This window comes from Sphaeramia orbicularis, chromosome 24, assembly GCF_902148855.1.
Source record: "Sphaeramia orbicularis chromosome 24, fSphaOr1.1, whole genome shotgun sequence".
Classification (NCBI taxonomy): Eukaryota; Metazoa; Chordata; class Actinopteri; order Kurtiformes; family Apogonidae; genus Sphaeramia; species Sphaeramia orbicularis.
In genome coordinates this window covers 42,949,189-42,967,676 of record NC_043979.1, presented here as the reverse complement: position 1 = coordinate 42,967,676, position 18,488 = coordinate 42,949,189, and the positions used below count along the sequence as shown (strand labels likewise).

Here is an 18,488-nt window from a genome sequence, read left to right as displayed (position 1 = left end):
TAACTGTCTATCATCCCATTAACACATGAATAAACATCATTCATCATTCATTTTATCACACACATTAAAGACAATATGTTCTATGTGAAATGTGGATGTAACTGGACTGCACGGGGGTGAAAAAATGTATTTTGATGATTGATAATACATTTCTGGGATTGAATTATCTGATTCCTGGAAGAGAAAACTGAATTTCTTTGGGCTATGAACCTAAGAAGACATTTGACAGAGTTTTAAATCAAATAATCAATTGAGAATATTGTCAACAATGTAAGTGCTTGTTAGTTACAGACCCATAAACTCAGCCTATATATGAACACTGCAGATGAAAGAATGTAAAAAGAAACCAAAGCTGTTGGAAATGGGTAAAAGATAAATGAAAAGGCATTTTAGTTAAAAACACTGACCATAGATGTTATATGTCTCATTAAAACAGTAACTTCAAGCCAATCCAAATCATCTCTGATCAAATGGTTTAAGTTTTGTAAATCATGCATGTGGTTTTCAGTTTATAACAGCTAGAGGTCACAACGAGGCCTCCGCTGTGTGTGACGTGGGAAATTTAATCAGCATAAATTGAGGTTAAGTCAGAGTTTTTTCAAAGAGCGGGAGAAAAGTACACACTCTGAAATACACGGCGCACTGTACCCCAACTCAGTATTTATTTTCTTGGCTGTAATTTTAGACATAAAGTGAAACGATGCCAGATTTTTCTTTCTTTTTTTTTTTTTTTAATCCCAAAATGGAAAAGTGTTTGCAGAGGTGCTGGGTTTCCTTCAGAAAGTGGTGCAATGGGATATTGATGAGGGTGTTAACAGCTGGCTGCAGTTCAGCGGACTGACAGAGTAAATACACACTCACAAAGGCAGAAACCTGGTACTGGTTAACCTCTGTCTCCATCACTGACTTCACCTCATTCTCAAACACAAACACACCACGTCTCTCTTATTTCAACCACTCGTCTCATCACTATCAGACCATTTTCGTCATTTTCATGTCACTTAACTGTCTTTCTCTTTTATTCATTTCCTTGTTCCAACATCACCATGACCTTTTCTTTCCTTTCCCGACATTTTCCTTCTATATCGTCTTTTGACACCTATTCTGTAGCAGTTTTTATTTCTATTACCTTTGTATTTACTTAAAAGTGACGATGAAAGAGCCCTAAAACAAAGAAACAGATCAATGTGGGTGATAATATATAATATAATAATAATAAAATAATAAAGAATGGATTTACACTCCAGTCCTGTCCAAAATCTACATCAAACTTACACAAAAATCTCAGAACAGCGACTCAGTCTCCTCCTATTCCTGTACTGCATCCTATATTTTAAGATGGGGAGTATCTTCTAGGTAGTGCAAAGTTTGTCTGGCACATCTGAGAACAGGTGATGACTTTTTTCAGTTTTTCGGAGTTCCCAGTTAACAATGCTCTTATATTTAATCATTGTCTTTGCATTTTATTTGTTTGTGAATGAACTAATCTGCTGATGTGAACAAATTGTGTGTAACTGTCTCGCTATTGTGAAACTGACTCCTGAAACTGATGACAGGAATCACAAGATTCATGTCATGTAGAGTCAATCATTTGAAATCACTCTACTTCATGCAGTTTCTATAAAAAGCTGACATTATTGCCCTCTAATTGAAGTGTTTGACCTACTTGTCATTTAGTCGGAGTCTGACAAAACTCATTTATTTTCTGACAAGGAACTAAAGCAGTTATGTCACACTATTCTGAACTGATAGATTAATCTGATTATTGTTGTCTGATAGTTAAACCGTGAAGTCACTTCTTATCTCCTACTGTAAACTGACCAGGATCTTACATGAAAGTATCTTAAAAACTTAAAACTTAAATATCTTGACCTCCTGCAGGTAAAACACTTGTAAAGATAATTCAAATTGCACTAAGACAAAACAAGACAAGACAAGATGGGGAAATTTGCAAATAACTTACACTAATAACTGTATTTGATTGAAATAAATTAATTCAACCCTAATTGGTGAATCAGTATGAAGAGAGAAGCGAAAGAGCTCCTGTATAATTGACTGCTTGGACCTAGAAATTAGTTTCATGGCACCATAACATCAGACTTTTGTTGCTGAACACATCTGGTTAGTGTCTAGTTAGAGGAACACTTGGCATGGCATGAAGATTCAGGGGTGACAAATAGGTTTGTTTTTTGGTGGTAATTTTTTTAGACGAAACTAACCTTTCAGAGCCTCATTTGGTCCTACAAGGGTGTCCTGACGTCCTTGAACATCACACCAGGTGTAAAACCTCATTTGTACAATCAGCCTTCTCTGTTAAATGACCAAACTATGGAACTGCAACAAATGAGTTGAAAACACAACTTATTTTTAATGTTTTTAATAGAATTGTTAAAATTATGGCTGTTTTTATTGTATTTCTATCAGTTTTTTCCCTTTCTTTCTTAGGTGTTGTAAACTAGACTTTTGCTACAACCACTCAAACCATTGTGTCTGGTATTTGTTCAGATTGTCAGCCACCAGACTCCTTTGACAAAACAGGAATTTCATCTCAGTTAGCAGTTGATCGTATTTGTTTTTTTTTATTAAGTGACCAAATCCTCCTCTGTCTGAAAGCTGAATTCTGATTTAGACTTTGTAGAGGTTAGGATTTACAGTATATTGGATTCCTAACCTGGCCAGTTTATTCCGACCAAAGTACTTAGAGTCAAAAGCTAAAAGTTTTTCAGTTTTTTGAGATTCTTTTGTTTACATGTGAAGAATTATAACCCTTTTTTTAGGTTTTAAGAGCTTTTATGGGCAAATAAATAAAATAACACTTGAGTCACTGTCAACTTTTGGCCATAATTGTACATGAAACGTTTTTTTTTTTTTATGTTTGATTGTTTGTGTGTATGTTTCATTTTTATTTTTTAACACATTTCACTAAAATTATCCAATTCACAGACAAAGAAAATGTAAAATGTTCACACCTGATGCCAACATGTTAAATAATAGAATCAGAACAGAACAGATACATGAGAGGCAGAGCTCAAAACACTGCTCTGATACTTTGAGGGTTTTATGAAGTTGATATTTTTAGGTGGCTCTAGTGAATGTCATCTACTGTTGTTAAGTACTTCATAAATTCCCATTTCAAGTCTTTCATTCCTTTTTTTTTTTTTTTTAAATTGTCCTTCATTTGCCTTTTCATTGTACTTTTTCTTCCCCTCTATTGTTCATCTTTCTGTTCTGTCCTCTTAAAGATGAAAAAAAAAAAAAATTCTCCTTTCCACACACTCAAGCAGAGAACACATCATCTCACTTTTGGATGAGACTGAGATGTGGTGAGTCAGCAAGTGGGAAGATGTTTTCACCAAGAAGTCACACACTCTACCTCTACCGCCATCTGTCACATGCACTCGCAGAAAGACAAGCTGGTATCAGAGTGACCAACCACAGTTTGGTTGTTTTCACATATGGTTCACAAATTATTCATGGGGAACTATTCATACTCTTCATTTTAATCATTCAGATTCTCTGTTGGTGATACACCAATGATAAACAATAGGCTACATCCACTGCAGCTCCTTTTGCGCTTACACACATATCACACGCAGATCTACTTCATTGTGTGGCAGTTTACTGGATTTTTATTTTCCTTTAATTGTTTCTATTTCTTATTTTGTTGCAACCCTCCACTGGATCAATAGAGGTACATGTATGCTGATCTGATTTAAGGGTTTAAAAGGCATGGCGACCAAACTGAAGGAACAGAAAAAAGTCTGCTGAGATTTCTCAACCACTCGGGACAGAGAAGATATTAGCCTGGATAGACAGTAGTTTTTCCTCAAACTAGCTCTTTAAAAACGGGGTCATTTCATTGTGTGTTGACGTCATTCATTAGCAGGCTTGTTTCATATGTCATTGAGATTTTAGCTACATTTTTTAATCAAATAACAACAAAAGCCTAAGGAAAACCCTCTTGTCTCATTTCATCTTGTAGCAGGATAAGATTTTCTTCTATGAAACAATAGGCTACAGTTTCATGTGTGTCTGCATGGAAATTTAGACAGCTACAATGGAAAAAATAAAAATCACACACAGTATTTCGTTGGACGGCCTTTATCCTGGGTTGCAATGTCACAAGAATGTCACACTGCATTAATTTCTGGCCAAAATCTTGGGAGATTTGGACCAATGTGTAAAGCCTCCACCTCATCCCGTAGATTATCAGTGTGGTTCAGGTCACAACTCCAATCCATGTGTTAAATAATGTTTTCTGCTCCTGAATCACTCTTTAATAATCGTATCCTGATGAATCCTGGTATTGTTATTTTGGAATATGAAGGTGTCATCAGCATAGAAACAAATTGACTGACGTTCAGACCTGGTCCTTCAAAATATTCAGGTTCAGCTGACCTCATTTTAAGGACACATAAAGTTGAAAACATAGACCTGACCAACTGAGGCAACCATAGACTTGTACTGTAGGCACTAGGAATGATGGGTAATCACTCCATCACACTGGAACAGGGTCAATCTGGACTCATTAGACAACATGACCTTCTTCCATTGAAACACAGTCCAATCTTTACGCTCTCTACAAACTGATGGTTGTGTAGCCTCTTAAGCCCAGCAACCATAGTTCCATCTGTGTTGCCATGGTAATGCTATTCAAGACTTATACTAATATACAGACGCAATACACCCGCATAACCAGAAGAACATCAGGTAACAGCTCAATTAGAACAATTTTCAGACAACAGAACATAATTCAAACAAACACTTAAATGGACAAATTCCTAAAACAAGCCAAATGTCTGCAACAACAGATCAATGACACAAACCTTCCAGGATTAAGCTAACACGAAGCAGATCCAAGAGTACAAGTATTATTTCTCTACCGCTAAAACTCATTGAACGAGACGAAGAAGAGCAAAACTAAAACTTGCATTATGATGTGAATCATCACATCATATGAATTTTGTATTATCTTTGCCGTTTTCTGATTGTACCTTGGTTTTATATGAATAAAGCTTCTGATATTCGGTAAGCCATTCCAACTGGAAACAAATGGTCCAGGTCTTAACTTAACTCATCTTTCCAAGAATAAAAGTTATACCATGAATACAAGAGCTACTAAAAGAAGAATGACAGTGATTATGCTGAAGATGGGACTAATTTAAGTCACTGCATTGTATTATTTATGGCTTGACCAAAACTATTTACTGTAAAATATTCTCAAATATGTCATTAGAGTTTCCATCTAATCTGACTGAATGTGCAACAATCGGTGTACATTAATATTTATTTTTTTCTCTGTAGTGCTTATGAATGGTTGCAAAACTTTAGCTTTATATATTGTTTTGTGATTTATTTACTCAGTCTGTTATACATTACTTAATTTCTTAAACAATACAAACAACTCAGTTCTAATCAGGTTAATTATGAATATCTTTTGTTTTTATTTGTAAATAATATGCATTCCAACAGTATTTAAATATAAATATTACAAATAACGTTGATAACATTTTTTAATCAATATTTTCTAACAATCAGCACATTATGACTAATTTCAACTCTTGAGTGATAGATGAAATTCTACACACTTTGGTTTCTTTGCAAATAAATGCACTAATCTAGGCATCTTTTTCTGGTTGCAAGTCGCAATTTGATTTTACATGTTTTATGAAAAGATACTCCAAAAATGAAAGTACTCACCTGAAAAATAATGATCTGTCAAATAGATCATGAAAGGTTTTTATGACTAAATTCAAGAAGAAGGAGGTTTGCCTCCTAATTGGCTGGTTTATTCTCCCCAAAGTGCTTACATGAGCCGTTTTTTGATGTGTTTGAGCTACTTTAATTACGAGTGGTTACTGCAGCTACTAATTTAAGCAGACGGATCCTGTTTCTTTCCCACCTCCATCTTCCAGCGGCTGAGCCATTCTTCCCTCTGCCTCCGGCTTATGTAGTATGGATCTCCGGCCTGGAAAGTCACTCTGGGAACAGGCCTCCGTCGCAGCCTCCCAGTCTCACCCTTTAAACAGACACACATAAACAGATTCAGTGCACTGTACCCCTGAATCTCCTGGCTTTGTGTGTGTAAAAAAAAAAAAAAACTGAAGTGGGGTAACGTCTGGTTTCCTCACCTCTCTGGGGGAGTCGCAGTTTCTGTCGTCTGGCTCCTCTGAAGGAGAAGAAAGTGGGTTACAGGAAATGGCCCATTTGTACAGATATAATAAGAGCTTTAATGAGGAGGGTAAAGTCATGGTTTTCATCATGTTGTTCATTTAAGTCAAAAAATGCCCGCAAACACTAAAATCTGGAAGGTATTTGGTTGTAAAAATGTCAGGTAAACTGATAACAAGTGTGCTTGTATAAATGTAGGTGCATTTATTTACTATACTAGACAAACTATGGCTGTAATTGCACATTTGGTCTTTCTCTTTTGTTCTTTAATGCTACCTCTGATGAAAAGTGTATGCTGCTCTTGGTTGAGAAAAGCACTTTGTAACCTTGCTTTAAAAAAGCGGCATTCTCAACCTCTTTAGCAAGGACTAGTGCATAAATAAGATGATTTATGGTTTTTGTAGCAATACTTTGTCCTTTAATTAATCACAAAATGGTAACAAAGATGAAGAAATGTGTGGCTTTGTGTTAAATTCATACCTTTATTCTTCTCAGTTTGCTCTAGTTTCCGTCTCCCACGCTTCTTGCGAGGGGAGGGGGAGGGCTCTGGCTCCTCAGGTGGAGTTGGGGGGGCGTTTGCACAAGGGTCAGAGGTTGCCATCTCCTGGGAAACAAATAGAGCACAGTCTAGGTTTGACAAAACTGCAGTTTGCCCCTGTCTAGACTCATCAAAGCTTGTATGCACAGACACACATTTGTACAGGCCTTATAAACACGCATAAGGGTTGTATGTAAGAATTACTGCGAAACACACACAATACTATTAGTCTATCCCTGTTAGCACAACACACAGCAGCAGAGCGTCTGCAGTGAATCAGTGTAAAACACCCCCTACTCCCATTAACACAAAAGCACAAGCGCACACATCCATGGGAGTGATTTTGATGCTGTTAACAGTGCTAATCGGGGGGTGTAATGTCGAATGGATTAAAATAAAATATAGTGTCAAATAATCTCTGTGAATATCAACAGATGCTCAATGAATATTAGCAGTTTTGTTTTGAAATGTCATACTTTTCAAAACAAATGCTGAGATGACAGAATGAGACCTCAGATAATCTGTTATTTATCCATTAGTGCCAATCATGTGTCCGCTCTCAGGCACTGGCTGGGTTTTTAATGTGTGTGTTGCTAACAGGCCAACAGATTTTATAGGTGGAGAGTTAAAATGCAGAGAGCAGAGGTGAATGTCAAGCTCAAAGGCTACGCTAACACTAGCTAACGCTAACAAGCCCACAAAGACTGTAATGAGCAGGTGAGAGCGGCTGTAAAACTCCAAGAACACAAAAGGTGACTAAAAGGGCCTCAGGATAGAATAAACTACACGCTGACACACTTAAAGAGCTGAATACTCAGTGTAGGAACAGAAGATTTTCCTACTAATGTCAAGTTTGGTCACTTTAGTGCCCCAAACTTCAACAGAATGTAGATTTTTATGTTTTCATCTAATAGTAGAAATGTGTGCTAAGACTGTTAGCAGAACTGGAAGTGGAAAGAAACACCCGTGTTAAAACTAAAACAATTCTGTAAATAGTAAAAAGATATTTCATTAAATTCAGCGGGAAACAACACACATAAGACACCACATAGTCACATTAAACAAATAAAAATAAATTACAATAAAACTTGCTAAAACCAAATATGTGCTTTAAGAATATGCACATTTTATTACATTACAATAAGTTAGTTCACATGAATTTTAAAACTGTGTATAAAACAGTCATTATGATGGTATGAGTAACCTACAAAATCAAAAGGTAAAACAAGTCTTAATGGAAAATTAATAGTGAATGCACAGCACTACAGTATTTTCTCACCCTTCATGTGGAAAATGGTCTTAGCACGTTTTTTTTTTTCTCCACAAAGGGAAATTAAAGCTGCACCAAGCAATTTGTGAAAAGTAGCAGTCAAAAACAAACATACAGAATTGACTTGTGATATTATATATAAGCTCATATGGCTGACAGATTTTAGCAAACTACTTACACATTCAGCAGAAACTGAAGAACCTGGACTTGCAGTCATCTTTTTGGCCAAGTGTCGAATGTAAATGCATTTCAGCCCTGGTTTGGTCCAGCAACTCCTGATAAAATGTCTGGAAATATCATTGGTTTGCTATTTGTGTCCACGTTCTTCAACTTTCCGCCATTTAGCATTGAACAGGAAATGTACAATCAGCATGTGAGAGCTGATTTACACTTCCTTTTATGAGAGCGGGTGCGTTGTTTGGGTTTCATTCAAACCAAAGCTGACATGAAAGTGTGGGAAAGCTGCAATGAGCTGCAAACTATATTTTAATCGAGGAGAAAATGAAATAAATTGCTTAATGCAGCTTTAAGAGTACACCAAGGGAATTTAACTTGAAAATGAACACACAACAAACTGAACATTTACAAAAAATGAGCCCACTGTGCGTCGAACCCAAAGACATTATACACTTATGTGTCAAGAAACAGCAGTCAGACAAATGGCTGCATTCACACATACACATGTGCTGCACCATCGCAGTTCTTTGTGAAAACTTCAACTCTTCAAACATTTCCTCACTGACCCCACACTTCCTCTTCTCAAAGCATCTCTCCGCTAGATGCGTAACCTTGATCATCGGTCAGAGACCATGGAAAGTACCTGACTTTTCTAAACAGCTGACAAACCTGAGCTCATGACAGTTTTTAGGTTGGATGAAACTGTAAAGACACCCGAGGGGGCTCTAGGTGGCTCTACCACCAGAGCAGGAAGTAGCAAACAATAAAACAATAGCAAGATTAAAAAAAGACAGTCTCAGTGGCTTAAAGTTGAAAATAAAGAGGCAAGTGCATGATGTCTGTATTTTCACTAAAGTAAGGAGAATCATTTGTTTACACTGTAGTCAACACAAACACACAAGCCAGATGGACCAAACTGCATTGTGGCTCTTCTGATGACAGATGGATGCAACACATACTGTATGTGCAGAAATATGTGCAAAGCAGGTGCTTTTCTTTTTTCAGTAATTTTCAGAGTGCATCTCCAAACTGAATGTGTTTCATACATAAAAAAAAAACACAGCTTGTGAATTAATGCATTGTTTAGTGAGAGATGTAAACAATGAGCTCTTTTTTCCCCTCAATTTTTTTTTCTGTTTGTCACTGCAGATCCTGAATGTAAGTATAGTAGACATGTTCACGCAATTGCAACTTTAACTACCTCGCTAACCATGTGTGAAACTTGTATTTACTGATTTACAAATGTTGCTTCTAATGAGGAATTTAGTGGGAGAACAAAAAAATGATAGATCTTTAATACTTTAATCCAAAGAAAGCACACAAAAGAAGATTCAGTCCTTACAGAAGACCATGCGATGTTTATACTGCAACATTTCTCAATGGGGGTCATGGATTGGTTATACCAATTCCCCCAGTGGCCACAAGCAGCATTGCAACCAAAAAAGTCACCCATAAAACATTTTCCCATTAAACCACAATGAAAAAAGAGACGCTGATCATGATAAAAACTAAAAACAAGACACCTACAACTATACACACGAGTGGACATTCTTCTATGCAGTAAAATGCTAAAAATTCCCATATTTTTACTTGATATAGATATGTCTAACAGACTGTCACACAGAATGAATAAACAAATCAACCACAAAGGGCCATATGCAGGTAGATTTCCAGTTTGGAGACTAAATGTTTCTATTACAATAGTCATTTAGTTGAAAAAACTCTGCTCTAGTATGTATCATGGTTTTTTTTGGCTTCATTTACAGATGAGCTGCTTCTGTCCTGCTGCTTCACAGGAATGTAAACATTGGAATCTAAAAAAAACCCAAAAACAAAACACATGGATACTGACAGACTTCATGGTACATTCAAGTTCAGTTTGTAAATTCTTTTCTTATTTTTCCTTTACACATAGTGCTACATCAAGTCAGTAAGCTGGCATTTTGCATTAGCTCACCCATGATCCCTTGCACACGTTTCTGACACCTTGCTCTCCCTCAGCTCTGCCCCTTTTGTCCAAATATGGTCACTTCTGACTCTAAAACTACTGGTGGTTCAGTTTTTATGTATGTTTCAGACATATCCCTCCGCCCTGGTTTTATGCATTAAACCATCTGTATGTCCAGGTCCAGTGAGTTTAGAATATGTGTTGTTACTGTAATGAAATGAAAATGATGAAATAATGAAAATAAATAGTTATGAACAATGAAAATCTCTGGACAGGACCAGCAGGTGAATCATTAGTCCACATGTATGGGCTGTATATAGGAAAGGTAAATCCGGAAACGAGAAACCTTTTTGGGATGGTTTCAGTTGGAAAGAATAGCTGCCATGTCAGAATCATTTGAGCAGATAATCAGCTCAAACCAGTTGTGAATCTGTTACACCCACACAATTGTCAAATCTGACCCAAAATCACCCTAGTTATCATCTTTTGTGGAGACAGCATGAAGTACTTTCTCAGAGGATTACATTCTGGTTATGTCTGTAAAATTTAGACTGACTTAAAAATGCATATTTAGGTTGAAAATGAAATGTGGCTTCTTATCAGTGTAAATGGCCGGGATTCAGCTGTAAGACACGACACACTGCATGGTTCTTCTAACAGTCATCACTGTCAGCTGCTTTCCAGTGCATCTAATTAAGTGTCGTATTAAGATATGAGAGCTTTCCAGTCAATAGAGCCCACGCTGTGCTGCTGACACATACAGATATTCAACCTAAAACTGCCAGCTCATGACAGTAAAAAGTCAAGTAACCAAACTGAAAATGTCTTCATGCCCATCTGTGAAGCACCAAATCCCATTTCTTCACTTTTGTGTAATGTTTTTGTAGTTAAATGCCCAGAGTAAATTAATTGCTTATTTAAAGTGTTTACATGGTTTACAATCTGATGGAGAGTGAATCTAATCCATGCGGTTGGTAGTTAATACAAGTCACCACCCTGTTTTATTTATATGATGGTTGTGACATTAAAGCTGAACTTCTGGCCCAAATGGTCATTATTTATCCACCAGCAGCAGGGCATGACAGTCTTTTTCAAACCTGCCAAACACAACACATCACAATTGTTTTTCCTAAATCTCTGTTTGACCTTTATCGTTTCGGCACAAAACAGAAGCAAAGAAACCAAATGAAGCTGCAACCAGGTCAACAGCAAACGAAGGCCATGTCCACACAAAACTGCATCTTTTCCTATCCGATCTTTTTCTTTGTCATTTTCAAAAAAGTGCTCTGTCCACACGAAACCACTGAAAACCAATGAAAACAATGTAGTACAAATGCCAGGCCTGTATGTGGCCTTGTAATGCTTTTGCTTGGTTGGTTCTACAAGGTCTGATCCAATATTTCCTCCTGGTTGCCCCTCTGGTTGCCCCTCTCCGCAGTAGATCCAAGAGCATGTAGTGAATATTGTTAGCTATGGTTGTTTGTTGCAGAAGATTTTGATTCAATATTACCAATAAGCTCAATAACTGTTGTAGCACAAGCACTACTCTATAGTCCAATGTTGTTGTTGTTGTTGTTTTTGTTGTTGTTGTGAAGTGGCATTTTGCTTCAGGGGTGAAAGGTTAGAGAGGCGAGGCTATGACATCATTGTTTTAAAAAAGTTGCGATGTGGCTGTACAGACAAAGACGCAAAATCAGCGTTTTCAAATTAATCCACTTCTCTGGGATGTGGTTTCAAAAAGTTGTGGTTTCATTGACTGAAAACACCGGTGTCATGTGGACAAAAGGTCTATCCGATACAAAACTTTTGCGGATACGACCGAAACCGTTTTCGTATGAACAAGGCCTGAAAGCACTGGTCAATGAGTCACTAGTGTAATTTAAGAGCTTTAAAGCCATGGAAATCTGTTCTCCCACCGGCATCTGACTCGAAATGTTAGGATCCTCTATTAAGTTAAAGCAGGTTTACCAGTAAAATGTGACATATTTCTGCAATTTAGTTTATTTATTTTGCTTTTTTTCTTAGTCGTTTACAGTCAGGTTTAGTAAGAACAGTTAAAGTCACTTTCTTTAGAATTCAGCAACATTTAGGTTACACTCTGAAAGATTACTGTTAACTTAAAATTTGGCACCTTTCAAAGTGTCTTCCTAATGATTTCTATGGATTTATATTATTTCTTTTCTTTTTTTTTTTATTGTGTATGTTTTTACCTGTCCTATGGACCTAGTTTTTGTGTCCTTAATAGTAAAGCTTGAATGAATGAATGTCTATATATTGGTTTTGTTTTAGTTGAAATGTGAGATATAAATATTTGCACAATGATTTCATGAATATGCCAAATACTACATGATAATTCAGCAAAATCTTTGGGCAGGCTTTGCTGCTTTCTATTTATGACTGTTGATCAACTGTGATTAAACCTAAACCACAGATGCCTAATGATGCAGATTAGTCTAATTTTTATATTTTAAAATGTTTTGTCTGCATTTTTGCATCTTTATTTGAAAGTCGACAGCTTAGATGTCTCTGGAAATAAGGCCACATCTTCACTAATGCATTTTCATTTTACAGAGAGCTATTGCTGTCAACATGCTTGAAACATATATCACATGAACAGGGGTTGATAATGGCTCAGGACACAGGAATTATCACAAATGGCTCAAATAACTCCACTGTGAATGTAATCCGTAATGTCAATTTAAAAAGCTCCAGCAGAGACAATAAAGGCACAGTCTCCTGCGATTCAGTACGGATTCAACAGCTACATGTCTTGGTTTTTTTTTTAACAAAAAGTCACATGAAAGGGGCTTGATGAATGTGAGAAGGATATGTAGTAACTGATAAAATCTGATCAGGCAGCAAACTGATATCTGTGTCATTTCTAAAAGCCTCCATTTTTATCCATCCAGATTTCAAAACAGCCTTAAAAGCTAACAGACTGCTGTAGGGTTGGACATTCACACAATCTTAGAAGGTGATCCATCTTAATTTGTTATGATCTGCTTTTCAGAGCGATCACACAGATCAAGTATTAAGAAATTAAATAACAGCACTGACTAAACTTTTCCACTCCACTAACATTCATTTTAAATGACCTATTTATTAGTGTTATTACAGTATTTGACAGAGTGTTGTACTAATCTACGTATGTCTGCATTCAGTGTTTAGCATCAGTCCGTGTTAACCTGCAAAGTTTGTATAACGGTCAGTGTAACTGTTTGGGGTAACTGTAACTGCTGCTGAAGAAAAAATGAGAATGAAAAATAACTCTATGATCATCAGGGACAGGTCTAGGTCTCACTCTGATATATAGGGGGTCTGATTTACACAGATGTTTTAGGGTTGTGTTACTTTGGTAACAGTTGGACGAATGAGGCTACAGTCTGGGTAATAAATGGAAACACTGCCACTGTATCTAAAAGAAAATGGACTAGTGTTTACTTCATCTGGATATTGTCAAAATACTGTAATAACCTTGGGCAGAAATGATGCAAAAATGCAGAACCCCAGGTCAGATAACAAGAGAAAATCATCACATACAGACTAAACCCCTAGAAACCAGACCATAGCGGAGGGAAATGTGTGATTCCGATTGTTTATCATGATTCTACCTCAGAGTCCAACCATAGGCTTTTGTCACTGTTTAATTGTAGAAACAGGGTCATGTACACTGTACCTGAGGACATAGTTTAATGGTATAGATGAACATTTTATGTTTAAGGGATACAATTCTATTTTTAATCCTGCATTTGTCTTATATTAACTGTATTCCCTCTCTAGTAATTCATGGTTCTTTCTTTATTGCAAATGATTTAAATATGTTTTCATCTGCAGACTTTTGGCAGATCAGAAAAAAATTAATAGCCTCTTATGACACTCTTTAACCACTAGTAGTGCCGTAGAACCATGGAAAACACACATAGATGCATGGAATCATAAGAGATCCCGAAGACGACCTGATTATTTTACTGTAAGTAACTTCTGTCGGTTTACAAGAAGACTTAGGGAACCTCTTCATGTTGCATTCTTAACAGATATTACGTTTTGTTTAGTCGTGTGAAAAAAACTGTCCACGTGTAGACAGAGCAGGTTTTATACAATAAAGCTAGTGTTATAGGAGTAGTTTGTATGTACACACTAGTGAAAAGTGTGTCAGTGTTGTGTTATTCTGTGAGCATTTAGACATGTGTGACTGTGAGGTGATGCCTTAAGGCATGACATAAATGGTTGGACGTGAGCCAGTACATTTCTTCAGTCCTACTGTACTTAAAACTGCTCTGAAGTGTTTAAGCAGAAGCCACAAATTCAGCACACACATAAAAACCGCCAGCTGCTCCACACATGGGACTGGTGAAGTAAAGGCACAAAGCAGAAGAAAAAAGAATCGGACTGCAACAAATGATTACATGACCTTTTTTGTGATTATTCCACTAATTGCTGTGTAAGAAGTCAGAAAATGGTGAAAATGAATATGATTGCATAAAAGAATCCAGAAAATATCCACATTTTAGAAACCTCAAAAGAAAATCAATGATATGCCATTGATCAAAAGCACGTACATTTTGTGTCGTTGTATCTACTTAACACTACTTAGCATTTTCTTTTCCTTTTGCTGAAAACAGAAAGAATAAGAAACAACAAAAAACTGTATTTATTTTGGTCATTTTGTTGGCATACACTTCAATAAAAAATAAACAAAAAAGGACAAAACTGAAAGTGAAATTGACAAAATAAACACTAATTAAAAGTAATACGCTGATATGAACAAAGCACAGTGACTCATGTCAATTTTACTGTGAAATAACTTGTTAATGTTCAATTGTGAGTCAGAGTAAGTAAAACTGAATCAAACTGACTTATACATTATGCACTTATTTGCAGTGAATTAGTTTTTTTTAATTAATATAATAGTGGTTGCATTTCTATAAGAGACAGACACATTTTGTAATGTAGAGTTAAAGGCAGAGAAGGCCAAAAAGAAACTGTAAAAAGCAGCCAGAAAAAATAAGAACCACGGGGAATGAGAGGAAAGAGAGAAAAGATGGAGGCTGGACGTGCAGCTGATCTACTTATCCATAAAACCATCATCACTTCTGCTGTGTATGCCCGTGTTTGTGTGAGTGAAAGAGTAAAGGAGAAAAGTAGAGGATACAGCAGAGGGAAAGTGAGCCTCCTCCATTCCCTCCTCCCTCCTCCTTCCCTCTATGCTCTCTATAGTTAGTGTCACTGACAGCTCCACCCTCAGACCCACACAATAGCTCTATTCCTGGACACACTCCACTGTGTATGTGTGTGTGACAGAGTTAATGGGTAACATACTGTACTCTTGGCCTTGAGACTTCTCTTATAAATACTACATGGGACAACACTTCCATACTGTTCATACTCTGGACACAATAAGCCTTCCTTCACATGGTATGACATCTCTACTACTGTTACGTCTACTGCAAAAACACTCCCACTTCTACCTCTACTGCAACTGCCACTGCGGTTATAGTACCAATTCTGTTACTAACACCAGTTATGGATACTTGTACAACCACTACAAACTTAGTTGCAAAAACAATCATCAGCTGGCTTTCTATGCAGCCTGCAGAATACTAATAAACTCATAAAATGCATAGAGCAAAAACTACGTCATAGTATTGTGCTGTTTTCTGAAAATCACAAAATCTGGATTATTATTACAAAGCTTCCTTGCTCAACAAAAATTCCAAATGCTACCTGTTTGATGCTGGTAATATATGAAGTAGGCACGTGTTCCTTCAGTCATGCTGGAGCTCTAGTTTTAGTCAAGAAAGACTCTTCTCCTACTTCTCCAACAGTCTGACACTCACTTGTATGGTGCATTCAAGTGTGCCTTGTAAACTCTGCAGTGTGCCTTGCTCTGTAAGGCAGTGTGTGCTGCATTTGGTGCACCTCATAAATTCATACATTTCTACTAAAATGGCTAAAAAAGGTGGTTTAAAGCAGTAAAGAAAGTATGTTTAATTTGTAATTTTTTAATCGTGATAGTTCTTTCATAATGCTACAGGGATTAGGTGCTAAAAATCACAATGTTGGAATACACACAACACACACACATATATATAATATATATGCCAACAGAACTCAATGTCTGTGGCTTAATTTCAAATACAAGTGCCAAAACTGCATTGAATTTTACTAAGCTTCCAGCATGTTCATGTTAACTCGTGTAAACCAAGGTGTCTGAATTCCTGCCTTCGCTCTGTGCTAAATCTTTCTTGTGTGGCCATTTTTAACTGTTGTCATGATATTATTGTGACAATGTGACTTATTCTTCATAGATAAAGTGTCACCGGGACTCAGTATGTAACCACTGCACATGGTCAAAGGTGATTACTGTTGTGTATAAATAAGCAGAAAAACAGGAATAATGAGTCTAAAGACAAAATTATTCCATCTTCATTGGTAACAGTGTATATTAATATGCATGACTGCAAATACTGTTACTACTATAAACATTACATTTTTCAGTTTTGTTGCTATTACTTTGACCTTTAATACTGCTATTATCAGATTGCAGCAGTACAAACACCATGCAAATTGGTAGACGTGTGTTATTTCTGTGGCCCTGTTTGTCTTGTGCACATGTGTGTACACCTGTGTGTGCATGTGTGCGACAGGACCCACATTAGCCCAGCCCACCCTGTCAGAGCACCGACATCAAAGCAAGATCAGACCTGCTCACATGAATGCATTCACAAAGCCTCTCACACACGCTCGCTGTAGTCCTGCCGGTATTTCTGTCTCAGGTTGTTTGATCTGCTATATTGACTTGCAGGGTTCAGTCAGCACAAGAGAACGCACACTACATGAAACATCCAAGGTGAGCGTTACCAGACACAGCAGTATGGTGGAGAGGATAAAGCTGTAGTCAGGGAGAGTGAAGATATATCCTGTATAGGATCATTACAGTAATAATGTGGCTCTGTAAAACCACTCACAGCTTATTACCGGTGGCTTTAAGGCGATTGGAGGGTTGCCAGTTCAAAGCCCCAGTCAAATATCCACTGGAAAGTAAGTAACACTCTCTCTGTGTGGAAGCAGCAGCACTCAGTCACCATCACTCACAGCAAAAGTTTTCAGATGAAAAACACAGATGCAGTGGGTTCAGTATGCAAATGTGTTAGCATTTGCTTTTGTGCACATGAAAAAGAAAACAGCACGAGTACCTGACTAATCTGGCTGTAGGTGGAGGCAGTGCAAGGTGATACGGGTAAAAATTATGTCACAGAAATTTTCATATTAGTCAGAATCGATAACTATGATAATAAATGTCAAATCATTACTTATTTTCCAATTTAAAAGCAGACTTTTGAGTTTGAGTACAAACTAAAGAAATCAGACACTAATGATGTGTAAGAGACAAAAAAGAGATTAGAAATTACACTACAGCAGTTACAAATCCAAGGCTATACATTGGCAGCCTTGGATTTTGTGATTTTTGCCCATTCCACCCTGTGCTTGCTTAGTTCATTTGCTGGTTTTCACAATATTCAATCGAAATAAAGAAAATGAGTGGATATTCAATATGATAAAAAAATTTAAAATATGGGTGTCTGTGGCAAATATTTAGGAAAATTTCATAAATCTAAAGACAAAACAAAATAAAACCTCAAGACAACAGGTTTCATCTTGCTGTCCAGACCTACTTATATTTGAAGAAAACACAACATTTTTTGCAGTTGCATCTACCTTTAAAGCTCATGTAGCAACACTGCAACACATAAAGGATTTTATATTTTACCATTTTCAGTAAAACCTTTTCTTCTACTCAAACATACTGTGTCATGTCGTCACTGCATGTTTTTTCAATTAGTCGAAAGAAAATTAATCTTTTCTTTGCCATTTCAGATGATGCACATTAAGTTTTTGCTGTTGAGTGAATAAAGCAGCCCTACATTCTACGCATGCATTTTGTTATAGGCTGAGTCAGAACAAAGTTAGCACTGAAATATGGAAATAAAAGTATCTCATAATGGTCAGTTCCAAATGACTGATTTGTGTGTATGTGTGCATTTGTAAAACTGTTTCACATGTGTTCAAGCTGCTATTTGTGTGTGCACTGGAACGCATCTGTGAAGTCTTATTTTTTATTTGTAGATCCCATAACACACATTTTGACCATCTGAGACTATTTTTACATCATCAGTATGGACCTATGCGTCTGAAATGAAGCTAAAGTAAATAAGTGTTTCATCCCCATACAGAAATAAATCATTTTAAGGTCTGTGGAAGATTATGTAGTTTTCAGCATGTAGGTGGAAAATGTGTGGAGGGAGTCGTATGGAGGAGTGAGAATGATGACAAAGTTGAAAATGAAAAGGAAACAGAACTAAGATTAGACGCCTGAGGAGAAA

General features: G+C 36.8%; 1 protein-coding gene across 1 annotated transcript in view; it reads right to left on the bottom strand.

The window, feature by feature from the left end:
* LOC115415195 (DNA (cytosine-5)-methyltransferase 3A-like) overlaps positions 1–18,488 on the bottom strand; it is a 78,610-nt gene that overhangs the window by 36,753 nt on the left and 23,369 nt on the right. Inside the window, 3 exon segments of the mRNA XM_030128694.1 lie at positions 5,903–6,019; positions 6,132–6,169; positions 6,652–6,775. Coding sequence (XP_029984554.1) covers positions 5,903–6,019; positions 6,132–6,169; positions 6,652–6,775 — 279 coding nt within the window.